Source organism: Nematolebias whitei, chromosome 2, assembly GCF_014905685.2.
Source record: "Nematolebias whitei isolate Nwh7 chromosome 2, NemWhi1, whole genome shotgun sequence".
Lineage (NCBI taxonomy): Eukaryota > Metazoa > Chordata > Actinopteri > Cyprinodontiformes > Rivulidae > Nematolebias > Nematolebias whitei.
Window position 1 is genome coordinate 22,455,874 of NC_056499.1, and position 17,133 is coordinate 22,473,006.

The 17,133-nt window shown below is 36.2% G+C and overlaps 1 protein-coding gene across 1 annotated transcript in view; it reads right to left on the minus strand.

Moving 5' to 3' along the window:
• The window catches only part of igdcc4 (immunoglobulin superfamily, DCC subclass, member 4), a 46,659-nt gene extending 32,478 nt beyond the window's left edge, over positions 1-14,181 (minus strand). Inside the window, exons 1-2 of the mRNA XM_037693830.1 lie at positions 14,133-14,181; positions 3,190-3,504 (exon numbers count right to left, since the gene is read on the minus strand). Coding sequence (XP_037549758.1) covers positions 3,190-3,504; positions 14,133-14,181 — 364 coding nt within the window. The remainder of the gene's footprint in view (positions 1-3,189; positions 3,505-14,132) is intronic.
• Between the last annotated feature and the right edge of the window lie 2,952 nt (positions 14,182-17,133).

A 17,133-nucleotide genomic window follows, 5' to 3' on the forward strand; every position in this document is an offset into this window, starting at 1 on the left:
TCCAATAAAAAGTTTAAATATATAGTTTTTTTTTAATCTTTGAAACATTTGAACAGGTGCATCTGACCTAAAATTTACAAGTTGTTTGTAAAAGCTCAAGAATTGGGAAATTTTGATAATAATCTAAGCTGTAATGTGATATAAAACACAACTTTTTCAACATTACCAAACATCTATATTTATATTTTGGAAAGACAATCTTAAAATTATTGTTTTTAAAGAGTAGACCAGTTTCCTCAGATGTCTCCTTACCTCTAAAGTGCATGCTTCTTACATAGACTGTGATAGAGAAAGAGGAGAAGATGGCTTTTTAAAAGCGTTTCCACTGATGTGTTTTCTGCTACTTTCTTTTTTCAGTCTCATTTCTTCTTGTGAAGACACAATTTATTTTCACAAACAGATTTGCCTCAAAGCTGCAAAGGCAAGCCCCTCTTTAAGTTGCCTCTGATCAGTCATAAATCACCAATGGAGCCGCCCACATCCCACAAAGATGTGCTCATTCAATCATGAAACCAGAAGAGGCATGGAGAATAACCGTAGCGGTGATAAGGAATGCTAAACATATAATGCATGTGTAGCTCATCATTATATGTACACCAGGAAGCCATAAACTTGACTTCCTCTTTCTGGATCTTTGACAAAACACTTCAAGCTGGGACTGAGACACATTTTAGTCACCTCTGTGTGATTTCTGAGTGGACAGAAGTAGAAAGGGGAGGTGAAGTCAACCCACTAGTGTTGCATCTTTGAACCGGCAACTGAAACAGAGCCCACGCCTTTTCTTTTTTTTTTTTTTTTTTTTTTTGATTCTGTGAAGCTTGCTTCATTACTGAAAGCTCACATGTGGGAGGTGGCCGGCTCGATTAGTGATTTATGAATGGTCAGAGGCAGCTTAAATATAGACTGGTCTTTGCAGCCATTTCTTTGAACTGCTTTGTGAAAGTGCCTACAGTCAACCCTTGCAGTGCTGTTACTTCATTGCTTGGCAGCTTAGACGTGTGTCAGTAACCCGTGGACTTCAACCCCCTGTGCCAGTTTGATACTCCCACAAATCACACAGAGAGACAGCCAGTAGGCATCCCAGTCCTGATTTTGAGTGTTTTGTGAAAAAGGCAACAAGGTCCCTTCTGAACGTCATCTGTAAGGGGCCGTCCACACAGGGATAATGTTTATGGGTAGATTTTTTAAAATAATTTCAGCTTGCACTGAAACAGCATTTTAGGAGCCCCGAAGCTGTATTTTTCTTAAAATGTGTTTCAGCTTTGCATTTTGGTGTGGATGGCCAAAACACAAACATTTGAAAACAATGTCAGAGCTTCACCTCTAGTTTAACCTATGTCACCAGGTGCATCAGACATTAAGCAATGATAATGGTAGATAGATGTTTGTGTTTGTGCTGAATATGCTACAGTTGTTCAACTACAGCTAAACCTTTGTATGCTGTTACTTCAATAAGCAAACAAGGCTGATGAACAATTACATACACCAAATAATTGACTCACTGCAGAGGTAAACTAGTTGGTTGGGTGTGTACAGTTTGTGCTCAGCATGCAAGTTTTATGCCTCTGCTCTTGGACTTGTTTCCTGTTTTTGGACAGGGTCTAAGAAAGTTTGGTTTCAGCCATTTTCACACTGATCACATCTAACTCATAGATTCCAAAGACACACAGTATTCACAGGTTTACACACAGACAAAATGAATGTCAGTCTTATTAGTTTCCGAAGTTCTAATTTTCATCATCGCCATAAATTCACTGCAGCTTTTCCACCTTCCCACTATTCATTCAACACCCACGCTCCGTTTTTCTTTAGTGCTTTTTGTCCCTCAGACAAGAGCTGCTCATAAATAAGCATGTGGCTGCCGACAAAGGAAGGGACATCCACAGAGAATAGTTCTCATCTTACACAAAGGTAATGACTAAATAAAGACTAACACGTAGGAATGTGGGAGACAGGGGTTTCTCTGGTGAGACAAAACTTTATACGGTCCTCAGATACATCATACCTCCACCTTCTATTCCATTTGTTCAATGGGTATATTGTATAAAGTGCACACGATCCCAGGATACTTTCAAACCTTTACAGCACACTGAAGATAATTAAAGCAAGGAACTTTAGATACTGCAGAAGAAAAACACCAAAATGGGTTTTTAATGTGTTTAATTTAGATTTTTTTTTTGTTTGTTTTAATGTAGCTGTCGTACTAATCATACTTGTGTGGTCCAAAAGCTTTATAGTAACAAATCACTTTTTTGCTGCAAAGTTAAACAATTGTTTGTGGGTTAAACCTTTAAGGGTTATGATATGCTGAACTGGACTGAAGAAGGGAGTTGAGCATCTACCTGAGACACCTAGGCAAGTCAAAGTTGTGTTTGGATGTGCACAATGGGGCAGAGATGGGGAGAGGTAGGGCAGCCGACTTGGGACCCAAAAGTCCCAGGTTCAATCCCCAGCCATTCACACGTCGTGGTGTCTCTGAGCAAGACATCCAATCCCTGATTGCTCCCCAGGTGCTTACATAGCTGTCCACTGCTCCACCTGGGTGTATCCCAGGTGCAATGGGTTAAATGTAGAGAATAAATTTTGCCATTGTATGGGAACATAAAATGATGACAACGCATAGCACTTTATTAATTTTTTTTAAAGTATCATTACACATTGTACCCATCTGAATGGTTAACGTGTACAACGAGTAAAACTACAGCTGATTTTAAATGTGTACCATTTTCAACCATACAGATACACCTGCATCTCACAAAATTAGGATATCATGAAAAACTTCAAATTTTTGTCAATCATTTCAGAAAGTGAAACGCGTATATTGCATAGATTCATTACGCATAGTGTGAAATATGTCAAGCGTTTATTTCTTGAGACCCTGAATTTTGTATTTTTCATTATTTGTAAGCCAAATTCAGAAAAAATTACAAGTAACGAAAGCTTGAAATATTTCACTCAATTTGTAATTACCTGGCAAATTACTTTTTTTTTATATCCAATTTTTTTACTAAACATACAAGATTTAATACATCCTGGATGACTTATAAGCCTTCCTAGCATCATTATTTAAATGCAACATATAGAGCAGCACATACTGTATATTCTTGAGTTTAGCCTAATATTTTGTTGCCACTACTTGAAAAGAAACAAAAATTAGCCACAATCTGTTTATAGCAAATGTGCACCTACTTGCTTGCTGCACATTCACGGTTCGGCTGGTCAGTGCTCCGTGGGCACTGGTGCTCACACAGCTGTAACTACCCTCCACTCTCTGGGAAGGGTCACTGCCTGAGGAGGTGGGTAGCAGGAGGAGAGATCCGTTGGCCAAATACTGCAAATAATTGCTCTCCTCTGGTGGCAGCGACTGACCATCCTTCAGCCAGGTAATGTTGACGGGTGCGTCACTGGCCCCTAGGTTGCAGTCAAGCAAAAGGGGCAGTCCTGGCTCCAAAACTACATGGCTGGGCCCAGCGCCACAGCTCAGCTCCACTGAAACAGGCTTTTCTGTGTGAAACAAAACAAAGAAAGAAAAAGTGTTAATTGTGCTTTGTAGCAGCAACAGTCTAAAGATGAGCCAAGTTCATTTGTTGCTTCAAAATTTTACATTTTGTAGCCTCTCACTACAGAAACCTCGTTTTACTCTGTGATCACCACCACAGCTCAAGTGAGTAAATATTACACTACTTTTTTTTTTTTCTTATTAACAACCTTCTTTAATTATTTCACACATTTTGGAAATGTATCATACTGGCTACTTCTATATATATGCCTTATCAGTTGCAGCATTTGCCTTTTTCTTTTTCAAAGCTGAACTTCAGTAGCATCAATCCTGCTGGCAGCACAGATAAATTGGAGTAGAGGATCTTAAGATTTCTGGGGACAGAAGGTCCCAGTGGAGGAGGCGGGTGAGGAGGTCTATAAATGAGATAGGTGCAACTGCATGAGATAATGAATGTCTGCAATAAGCTCTGCATAACATACAATCAAACATGTCTCTTACATGGACTTATATATAGTCATGATTGACTGCTTTGCCATGTGATTAGAAATTAATACATCAATGACATTTTAAACTGTAAATGTAAATACGTTTTTTGCATTAATGCTATTATTTGACATGTGCTATACCACACAAACTTACAAACTTGGATAGCTGTCCATTTAATTGTCATCTTTAAACTATCATATATCCACTAAAATGTCAATATTCTTAACGTACTCATTAAAATGTAAACATTATCAAATGTGTGTTTTCAGAAGCCAAAGAAAAAGCACCAAGAAAAGATAAACTTGCAGTGTTAGGAGGTTATGCTTTTTCATATTTTTAGCAGTTCTGTTGTATGACTATAATATAACCATAATACATTATTCTGAAAATGATGGCTAGCTGATGCTTTTAGTGTGAAGGTTCTTCATACATTATGCATTAACAAGTGTTTGGAAAATCCAAGAGACAAAAAAAATGTTTCATTTTAAAGTGAGTAGTAAAGTGGACTTTTGCTTTTGAATCTATAGCAAAGAAAATTCCAATGAAAACATTTAAAACAACATTTAACAAACACTAAAAATATTTCAGTGGTTTTAAGTGAATTGATCTTTCTCAGGAACTTCAACAAATTAAATTACAATAATTCTCTAATGCTTTTGAATTTGTTTTCTCAGAAGTACTTGCACTGATTATCTCTAAAGGTTATTCAGAAAACATCACAGAAAAACACATATTGACAGAAAGAAAATCCCTGGAAACATTCCATTTGGAGGTTTATTGAGTTTTTTTGAGGCATTTGTTTGCCGCTGCAGTATCTCTTTTTGACACTCTCATAGCCATGACTTTACCTTGTTAGATTCAAAAAATATATTTATTTTTTGATTAAAATACCTTCACAGATAGCATGTGAGCCTTGAAGTGAGTTGCCTCTTGTTGCAGAGAAATGTTTTGTACATTTAACATTTACTTGACAGGTGGAATATGAGTGCCACAAGGCTTGAAGGAGCGTCATGTGCTTAGAAAATGTGTTTTTTCTTCATTTTGTTCAAAGAGCCAAAACAGCCTGACCTCAAATATCGACAAACCCGAGGGCTGATTTATGAACTCCACTATGAAATTCAGTGACCATTACTGCTGAATGTGTTTATAGTGACAATAAATGGTTCTGGTTGTCAGTGTCGACTTCCTTTGAAAAAAAAAAAAAAAAACTTGTTAGTAAAAAACAATACATAATAAAATTATAGTTTTAATTTAACATGGGGATGATACGAAAACTCACTTTTTTAACCTCCACGTAAAGATTTTTACTTAAATCTGAGCATCAACACATTCAAATTGTCTGATAGAAACCATAGATAAGCCAGTGATGGGAAATAATCACTAAATTGACAATTGACAAAATCCAGTCTAGTGTTTGACAGACTGTGAATATTGTACATCATTCTTATAATTAGAGATATTGTAACAAGTCTAACTAAATTTGGTGTTCAAAATCAAGGTTGCAGGAAACAAAAAGAAAAGTGCTCCAAAAGGAGAAGAATATTTTACAAGTGGAACAAAGAAACATTTATAAAAGAACAAATCATTCTGTTTTTTGGAGAAAAGAGCAGGAGGAACTACGGTAAGTTGCAACACTCTATGGACAGATGTTTCTATCAAGAAGAATCAGACAACTTGAGTGATTCAAAGTGTGCAAGATAAAAAATGTTCAAAGGGATGACCCACAACAAGGTGAACAAACATGCAATGGATTTGTGAACATTAAGATAAAAGGAAGACGGCACACGGGACTCAAAGGAATACATTAACTCAACAGCTTGTTCTCAAATTCTACAGAAACCTAATGATTACATTAATTTAAACCAAGTGGGATGAATCTGTAAACATATAGAACAGTGTGCCCAGATGATCACGATAAATTGTGATTTGTGACAAGCGCAGTAGTAATTATTATCTCACCACATTAATAAAATATCTCTGAGTTTACTAAGCTTTGTGATTATTTGATCATAATTTAGCTAATCATAGAATAGCAGTAAATTCTGTATACATGATATGTGTGGAAATAAATTTTAAAAAAGCATCTCAAGTGCATTGATGCGCTTATGAACCACGTTTTTTTTCACTCAAACTTGATTTAGTCTCATTGAGTCACGAGGACTCATTTTCCTGTTTTAGATAAAGTACTGACAACAACAAAAAACAACAACAATAAAATGCAATTAAAATTAAATTTGTGTTATAAAACAATAAAATTAAGGAGCCTTATAAAACAAGGTAAAATAATAAAAACAAGAACATATTTGCTTTGGTGATTTTTCTATTGACCTTATTAAATGTTTAAAATCCCTTAAAGAAAAAGTGGACAACTTCAGATCTTGTTGCAAGGTGTTCCAGGTTACAGGAGCAAAGTAAGAAAAGGCCTTTTTCCCGAGTTCAGTCTGCACTGAGGGGACACTGCAGGTAATGAAGGCCCAAGAGTGCATGCAGTAACTGCACTGACGGCGTGATACAGGTATATGAAGGCAGCAGACCACATCCCCCCCCCCCCCACACACACACACACACATTACAAATGCTTCTGATGCCAATGGCCACCATGTTGTTCAAGCCAAGAGCCATTGTCAGCACTGGGAGCTAAGCGCCTTTAAAAGTGCATATTCTTGAATCGCCCCTGATTTAAGGTTATGATTACATGATTTTAATAATAGTCATGATCTAAAGTGGGCCAGTCTGAGGCATGAAACTCCAGGCCTTGTTAGTTAATGAGTCCCACTCCAGCCCTGGGAACACCATGTGTGGATAAGATAGGAGGAAGAACTGCTGGTATCAACTTTCTGTTTGAAAACAACATCCTATTGGTTTTATCAGCATTTAGCACCAGTTTGAGATGTTACAAGTATGACTGAATGATGTCACATGCAGACTGTAGAAGATGGAAAACCTTGGCAATGGTGTTAGCTCAACAATAAACAACTGTATGCCAGCATATGTAAAGAGGCGTCAGGAATGTTTGACCTACATTACCTATATAAATTGTAAAGAAAGTGGGTCCTAAAACTGAGCCTTGTGGCACACCATTATTAACAGTTAAATAACTAGAAGAGGTACCATTGTGTTGAGCACATTGCCTTCAACTTGATATATAATTAGAAAACCGTCAGATAATGTGATCTGAGAAACCAATATCTGAGGGCTTATGGCATAAGATGTCATGGTCCACAGTGTCAAAAGCTTTGGATAGGTCTAGATAAAGTGCGGCAGAGTAATCCTTAGCATCCAGTGCTGCGGCAATTATATATATATCACTCGAAGCCTTCAGCGAAGCAGTCATTGTGCTTTATTGTTTCCTAAAGTCAGATTGGTGGGAAGATAAAATGTTAAAATAATCCAAATACTTCTTGTCTTGAGTATTTACCAGTTTTTTTAAAAACCTTAGTTAAAATACAGAGTTTGGAAATTGGTCCAAAATGAAATGAAAAATGAAAAATGAAAAATGAAAAAAAAAAAAAAGGTCGATAATTGTTCAGTATAGTTAGTGGGGTCTCCTTCCCTCAATAATGGTAGAACAAAAGCTGTTTTCCAAGCATTTGGAAAACAGCTTGTTTGTGCTTGTTTTTTTTTTGTTATAATGTGTTGCTGAATAAATCTGATTTCTAGGACGTTTTAGAGAAAACAAAAACAGTTCTTTTGAAGTCAAGTTCAGCAAAAATATTATGCACAATTAATATTTTGTCTGTTGTAGAAAGCTCTTAAAATCACCTCAGTTTGAAGAAACACTTCAGCCAATTTCTGACAAATCAAGGAACAAACTGCTAGTCCAAGCAGGGTCAATCATTTAAAGGATATTGTATTTTATAACTTGCACTTTACAAAAACAAGTTACTTTTTTTGCTGGCAGAATGATGATATTCCTGTGGAAAGTGCCTCAGGGTGTACCAGACATGATACAGCTAGTTGCTAGTTCAAACTACTGGACTCTATGTGGCCCATGACACTGAACCAAAGATTGTCAGATTTGTGCAATTTTCACATGAGTTTTAGCTACATTTTTATACCTTGATCAGCCCGATGTCATGAGAGATTCCAGAGATATGGCTTAATTTGTCTTGTTAATTGGGATAATCCCTGGAAACTTGGTCTGAATTCTATTTTTTTCCACAGTCTAATAATTATTTCTTGATATCATTTGAATGTCATGCCATGCTTTCAAACACTCTTTGGTATCATTCAAACATTTCATTTACAAGACTTATTGCAAAGTTTGCAAGCAACACCCGATAGCTGCTTAAATCTCTATAACTTTGCAATTTAAGCCTCAGTTCCAGGTGATGGGTCACAATTAATTTATTATTAATTTAATGCTAAACGGATGCATTGGAAATGTTTATACAACTGATGAAGTTTTCTGGATGGAAGGTGAAACGTCTCAGCACAACAAAAAAAAAGAAACCGTCCTGATGACCTGACTGAAAATTGTTGGATTTTATACCTGGATTATTGAGCATGGACTTTGGTGTTTATACCACACAATTAGCATGATCTGCTATAGTGTTTGAGACGTGAGGTTGTTTTTTTTCTTCTAAGAAAGCAGCAATTCACTTGGTTGTGCTTTAGTTTGGACTAACGAGCCGGTAGATCTCATATCTGGTATCCACAACAGATAAAATAATAGTTGTAGTAGTTCACAGCCTTTTCGCCGAACTCCACTTCAGATTTATTTAATTTTTTTAATTAATCAATCAATTGCTCAAATCATGTGATGAAATCTGCCATTTAAACATCTAGATGAAAATGCTTGATAATGAAAATCAGTACTTTGATGTCATGGATCTAGTCAATAGTTCAGTGTTTTCCAATCCTTGTCCTTGATGTTCACTGTTAAGCCTTTCTGTCTCTGCTACAAAAACCTGAACATGCTGCTGTCGGCGTATTGTTTTGTGCTACTAGTGCTTAGCATATTTTTAAATTGACATTTTTCTTAGTTCATATATTAGATCTTATTACTGCTTTTCTTTAGAATTTATACTCTTGTTGGATGTAACTGGGACCCTGTGCACAAAATTTTGTCCCGCCATATGTACCATATGTGTATGACAAATAAAGAAACTTTGACTTTGACTGATTCAAAAAGGGAAGGAGAAAAATACCTTAACAACTTGCTCTAGAGTTCTGCAGACATGTGCTAAGTAACCAGGTGTGATGAAGGGACATCTAAAACATTCAGGGCACTGTGCCCTGAGGAGCAGGAGTAGTAAACATTACTCTGGTCATACATTAATAGACAACTCCATTGAGTGCATATGACCAAAGGTGAACAGCTATCAGGTTTTTTTTTTTTTTTCCTGATAATGACAGTTGGTCAAATGCGTCATGGATGCAGGTTAATATACAGATGATTATCTTGACCTCTAATTCAACTTTAAAACCATCTTTATACTCTCTCAGTCCCTCTCAGACTAAAGACTGAATGAAAATTTGCAAGTAAAGAAGGTTTGGTAAGAATATATATTTTTTAATTTTTACATGGATTCACTAACAAAACAAGCCGACCCCCAGAGTTAACTGTACACTAATGCTTAAGAGTTCACGACAATGTTTCTACAAAAACATAACCAACATTAGATTATGTGATGTTCTCACAGAAGTACATTCTTACACACACTGAGAAGCAGAGTTTGTTTCAGCTTGCCTTTCTCTGTCATCAGATTAATTAAGTTAATGGGAGATGGAAGTTTTTTTTTTGTTTTTCCATGATTAAATGAAGCCTGATCTCCCACCACCACCTCCTAATGAAGAGTAACGCTGATTGAGGCAGCTGCAAAGCACTTTGGCAAATGCAACACACATCCGTTGTGGAAACAAAACACGGTGAACGCACGCTGACACATATGCATCAAAAAGTCATTCGCATGTAAAACATAGTCAAACATGAACACAAGCACTTACGTGTGTAAACACACACAGAACACCCCCCACAGCTCCTTGATTCCTCGTTTTCATTTAAAGTATCCAGGTCTCATTAAGTTATTGACATGTTTGCTGCCATCTCACTGACAATAATTGTGTTTGATGAAAGACGGGCGTGCTACTGTATTGAATGCAGATGTCGTGAAAAAAAAACTTCTTTTTTTTTTACATCTTAACTCTTGCAAAACTAATTTTACAACTGAGTAAAACAAGATCCAGCCTTTAAATGTCACTGAGGCCATTTTTGATAGACGTCTAACAGGATCTAACATTGTTTACAGGAGAAGGTGAGCATGTCGCCTATTTCAAGCAGCGTTGATGTCATCTAGAAATATAAAACCCACATCAGTACCAGAAACTCTGACATGTCCTAGTTTTGTAGCTATCAAAGGATGCGCACAGAAAATAGTCTCATCTGCTCATCCAAATGTATTCTACTTCCCACACAGATGCCGTTAGTGTCGGAGACTCAATACAGTGACCGAGAGCAGCTCTGTGAATCGGTCATTTGGACATTCACGTGCACAAATAGGACCTGCCAAAAGAGCGTACACGCTTCGAGGCTGCTGAATGGTCCATCTGACCTGAGTAAATGATTATAACTCACTCCAAGTGGAGGGAGGACAGTAATTCACAATAAAGCCAGAAGATTAATGACATTAAAAAAAACAATCTGAAGCTGCTGATTGGAGCTGACTGATACCTACAACTCCGGGACACTTAACAAAGGAGGGGAAAGGATGAAGTCTTAAATGAAACAACTACAGTAAGACACGGTCCTATAGTTGTAAAAAAAAAAATACTTTGATGAATGGGTGTGCAAAAAGCAAATTCGTGGCAAGATCTTTGAGAATGTGTCTGAAAATGTCATAAATATGCTGTGGCACTAACACATTCTCTGCATGTGTGAGGATCTGTGTTTATGTTTGGAGTTCTTTGTGTTTTCTTGTATGTGTTCGGCCTTCCTATTGTTTTGCATCATGTAGTCAGCTCCTGCCACTCTCACCTGTTCCTCGTTGTCTTTCCCCAGGTGTTTGTCGTTGTGTCTCGTTAGTGTCCCTTTAAGTTCAGCATCTCTGTGTTTCCCAGAGCCTGTTGCGTTTCTGTTCCTCCTTGTCCATGTAAGCTTTTGCTGTCATATCAGATCTGTTTTGAATTTAGTAAAATAAATCAGATTTTCTTTGTTTACCTTCTAGTCCCCCATATCTGTCTGCACTCTGGGTTATAAAAAAAAAACCTCCTCAGAGCATGATAGTTTGCTTGAAATGATCACAACTCTTCATAGGCTGTAAATATTTGGTAACAAGTAGTGGAAAAGATGACAAAAAAGTAAGAGATCAAGCGGTTGAAGATGTAACAGATGACCGAATAGTTAAGGTTGAATCAGCTTTAAAGTGTAATTGTAAGAAATAAGCAAAACAAGGCCTACCTTAGAGCAAAAAATAATCCAGTAGATACGGTAATTAGTTTGATTTGCTCTTGGAGAATATTAGCACAATACTGTGCATGATTTTATTTTTTATTTTTTTGGACTACCCAAGTTGCTGCCACCCAACCTCAAGTCTTGCTTAAAGTATTATTGCAAAAGGTACATACTTTTCTAATTCGGTTAACTTGATCACATGCGTCAAACTCAAGGCACACCAAATGTGGCCCTCATCGACATCTTATCTGGCCCCCACGATGATCTATGAAACGTAAAATATTTTTCTCATTTGAATTTTTTTCAGTAATCAAACTTTTGTTGAGGAACCGGTGACCAATAAAAATATGTTGGGTATCTGATTTGAGTTAATGTAGTTTCTGAAACTGGCCCTTAGTTTGAAAAAAAGCTGTTTACTTTGTAATTTTGGCACCACTTTTTTTTTTTTTTTTTTTTTGTAACTGAGTTTGACACCCCTGATTTAGATGAATGCAAGATGCAGTAAAATCACATGCATGTATTGTATCACGCTTATGCATGCTTGCAGTCAAGATCTCCCTCCTGCGTGAATAAATCAATGCACACAAGCCGCAGTTGTGATTAAGCAAGCAGTCGGCAATAAACCCTGTGGGGAAACGGAGACTCTCGGGTTTCTCTGTGCAAGTAGAGATCTCTGCGTAATAAGAAAAAGAGGCACAGTGACAGACGCATATCACTACTGTCTAAATATTTAGTAGATACCTGATCTCCTCATCCCAAATATTGCTTTGGGTATTTTGTAGTTTTCATATAAATGCAATGCTTTCCAAAAGCCTTGAGCCACCACACGTTTATTCATACGTTGCTTATTTTTCTTCATATTGTAAAGAATCAGATCTGATAGCAATGTTTTAAAGTGACCTTGAGCAATAGTTTTCCAGGTGTTATGCAGGCCTAAAGTTTCTCAACAAAAGCAAAGTTGACCGGTACAAAATAGTAATTTTGCATAGACAAGGTGATTTCTTAGCAATACCAGCAATCGCAAATCAGCTATACTATATACTAGCATCTGTAAAATATTGATGGAAACTGGACATTTAGAGCAGCAGAGAAAAATGAACAGATTTGACCAACTATCTAAAACCGATAAACCATTATTTTGAATCATTAAGAAATACTAATATCATAGCAAAGACCTGAGAACTACACAACAGGGTCTATAGCCATCATGGTGGAGGCCATGTCATAGCTGTGACTGTGTTTGCTATGGTTGTAGAATATTGTCAAAAAGTTGAGAATAATTTGCCTGATATGACCCTTGGACTTATTATTCCATTAAACAATTGGGGAAGGGGAAAAAAAAAAAAGTAAATAAAAACTGTTAAATACTCAAATGATGCCACAGAGATCTGAGAATAAAGCTGGAAGTCGTTTAGCGCTGTAACAGCTGTCATGTCAATTGTTAGCCACTCCAGCTGTGTATCTTCCCACGTCGACGCAGCAGAGATTTTCTCACACCAAGAAAACACCAGAAACGCGTCACTTTCTCCAACATAGGCTTACACAATGAAGCAACAATTTTAAGGACGTTCACTCACATCTGTTGGAAGTTAATCATACCCTGTCAATTATTGGAAACTTTATGGTCAGTTAAATGCAATTTGTATTTATTTTACGAAACTCAAACCATATGACTTGTCCTATTACATTAAAATATACAAAAACATGATACATTTATTTTAAAAATGGTTACAAACAAATAACATCAATGCATTTATGGAAACAGCTGACACTAATTTGGTGATGTTAAAATCCATACTTTAAAATCGTATTGGAAAATAAATTTATATATAATAATTTAGCATTATTTTCATTGATTTGCTGGCTTCACATCTGGCAAATGACTCTTTTTGAACAGATGTTGATTAAAACCTTCAATTATATATCACTTTGTAACAAAGCATGTAAATGTTGTTGTCAAGACTTTCTCCTAACTTGCCTGGTCAGGTTATCTTAAAAAGTAAAAAAAAAATAATTTTACTGTCATAGACAACAAAGAAAAACCTACAGTCTGTTGACGGCTAAAGTCAGTCATTTTTGTTTATTTTTGTCTAAATACTGTGCAATACAAATGTAAATTATCAGCAACATTTTGAATAATCTCTAAATGGACTAAATGAGTAATGAAATCATTATTAGAAGTGAATTGTTTCTAAATTTCTGATCAAAACTTGTATATGTTTCAGTTGGACTTCTGGCAAAACCAACGCAGACATGTTCCTGTTTTTTAGTTTTCTACATTCGCCTTATGATCTAGCTATTTTTGCCATCTTATTTGAATTTGTTTACAAAAAATAAAAATAAAAACCTGTGTGCCTCTTTTATGATTGTCCATTGTTGTCATCATTCTTTGTTGAAATCAGGTCTCTCGTGTAAATGAGTCCCCGAGGCTCAATGGGATTAACCCGTCTAAATAAAGGTTGAATGCATATTTTCCCCTACCTGCCCTTGAACTTGCATCATAGTGAGATCTAAAGGTCAGTTTTTCCATAAAATGTTCAAACATGTTTCACTGCACTCATAATGAATGGGAATTACACAGTAACGTTCTCCTAAGTAATAGTAGGGGGGGCAGGGTTTTCATAAGCCAAACATGAGCCCAGAGGGGGAACAAGGGATGAAGAGTGAGGTAATTGAATTGTAAAGATTGTATCTCAAGCCTCCTGTTCAACGGACAGCATTCATGCATTCATTCATTCATTCTAGTCAAACCTCCGATCACAGGGGAGCTTCGTAGAATCCAGCGCCTCCATGTGACCATGTCAAGTGTTATCCCCCTGCATGAGTCACTAAAGCCAACAATAAAACTGATCTGTGTTGCAGAAGATCCATTTCATTATACTTTCATATCTTTTGAGATTTTATGCATGTACTGCAAAGGTATTTATTAGGGATGCACGATAATACCGGCATAGTATCTGTATCAGCCAATATTAGCGATAAAGTTAAATATCAGACATTCCATCAAAATAACTCACTGATTTATAAAAGGCTTCTGTTTTTAAGTTTTTTTGTTTTTTTTAAAGAAATTGTCAAGTATATCTATTAATGCATTACTATTGATGCACTTTTCACTTGTTGCTTGTGATAAGGTTGAGTTTAGATTTGTGAGAATTTGCACTGTTTGAGCGTTGTCATTGTGTTAGAGCAAATGTCATGAATAAATTTGACATTAAACATAATCCAAGTTCAAGTGTTACATCATTTTCAGCCCCTTTTTTTGGCATCTGCATTTGATGGCAGATCAAACCGACAAAGACCATGCAGAATAATGTAGTATTTTGATTCCAGAGTAGAGAAGGCTATGTCGTCTATGGAAGTAGGTCTAGGAAAAAGAAATATGGGTACTGGTATCGGTTAACAGCCAAATTAAGTTTTTAACATATTGTCCTGTCGTCTAAAAATCCAATATTGTGCATCCCTAGTATTTATACTTTTTTTATAGGATCATATAGATTTTTCTTGTATTTTTTTTATTTATTATTTTTAATTATGACGCACTTTGTGATAATAATGAAAGGGACTAAACAAATATGTTTTATTTGCTCAGTTTTCTTCATAAACAAGCACATTAGGCCTACAGGAAGTGGCTGGTGACAGTGACACACTCATTTGAATCTGGTTAGGTAATATTCATTTTGTTTTTGGGGTTTTTTATAGACTACACGCATTTTATATAAAAGACCTCGGAACAAAACATGAGTTGCACATTTCAAAGACACGTCTATTCTATCAGTGCTAGTTTCAAATGTGAATAAAATGTACATTAAAATGCTTGGATCAAGGCTCAACACTTCTCATAATGTCAAGATGACAAATAAGACTGCCATGTATTATACTATATAATACTGTATATACTATATGTATTATAACGAGGAAGGATTCTGATCAGGCTTCACATTTGATAAATACAGCAGGATTCTCATTAAATACATGTTTCATCACAGGGTAAGTGTTGTAGTGTGATCTTTGAATAACAGTGTTTTTGAATGAGAGTGAGGGGGTGTGTGCATAAAAACATGCAACTAATTAGTAAAGAGCTTCATCAATGTAGCTTTTTTATGTGCAGAGGTAGAAGAAAAAACATCTATTTAATGAGCAGATTTACATTGGAATCCTTGAAGAGTGTGAGTTATTACACACATATTCAATGTGCTCCCACTGGAGCTCACAGAATATGCTGCAACTCAACAAACAACCCACTACTGCTCATTTACACAAGTACATATAGTGTAACTATGCTCTGGCGTGACCAGGCAGAGGAGGAAGGGAAACGACTGCAGGCTAGTTAGGCAAGCAAGGGAGTGAAGCCAGGTTGCTGATATTTTCACAAACACAAACATGCAAAAACTTAGAAACAAAAGCTCAGTGAGGTATACTGAACTTGTCTCACACAGCCGAAAGGAATGTTATTTGGCCTTGAACTGGCCTTAGTGCTGGTTGCAAATATCAATATTCTAGATACCCCCTCTAGTGCATCTGTGCAGTGGTAAAATTAAATATTGTATAAAATGATTGTATAAGTCTGCAAACTTGCCCAAGAAAGCCATTGGTGTGAAATAAACAATAAGTAGCAACATCTTGGAATTATAGTACAAACTACCTCCAAAAAGGCCAAAATTGAGGAACAGCCTTGAAGCTGTTGGACTCGGAAATCCCTAACCAGGAAAATCACTGTAATACCACTTTAATTGGTAATATGTGACTTATTTGTGTTGTGTATTCATTCATACCCATCTACTCACTACAGACTCATGTTTGGGCTGCTGTTTAATATACCATATTATTTTACATTATTAGTGTTTAGTGTATATCTTAGATCCTTATCGTATTGTTTGGCATTCGTTTAGCATATCTCAGTGTATACTGTTTCTTTTGACACTTTATATTTTTGATATTTTTGGGTGTAACTGGGACCCTGTGTACACAATTTCATTCCACCTCATATACCACATGTGATACAAATGACAAAAGATACTTGAACTTAATCTTATATCACCTACAAATGAGGTAAAGTTCCCATAACATTCAGCATTTTTCTTTCAGCTTATTGCTTATAAATGTTAAATTTATTTTTCTCCATGACAAGTTTAAGGTCTTTGAGGATATAATGCACACACTGAAGCTAGTCTTTGACCTCAAATATTTCCAGTATGAAAAGCAAACGCAGGGTCTATATGGAGCCTTTTGAGTTTTCAAGTGATGCATATGACTAATAATAAGCAGCTGAAGCATTAGTCTGGACAATTTTTCCTCACGTTGTGCACCGGTTTAGCTTGTTCAAGGCAAAGTACAAATAGGTTTCATTCTTGTAGAAAAAATACTGTTTGCAACTACCTATCTATTCTAGTTTCTGATTTTGTCTACGAACTTCAATATGATATAAGTTGCAACATTTCAGAGATGTGGATGGACAGGAGTTTATTTCAACAGTGTCAGAGAAGGGTTACACATTGTACTAGCATTTCCTTGTCAGCAAACAAAAAAATGATTGATAATTAAAAAATATTTGGATAATTTATTTAATTTATTAATATGTTTTAGCCAAAGCCTCCTGTTTTTGTGCCCATTGGTGGCAAATGCAAATCAAATGGGACTAAACAACACTGGGATTGGGTCACATAACAATGCTCAAACAACAACTTTACAAAGATCTTTCTCCTCCCGTTGCTGTGGTTTCCACTGGGCACAACAGAATGCCTGCTGTTTTAGA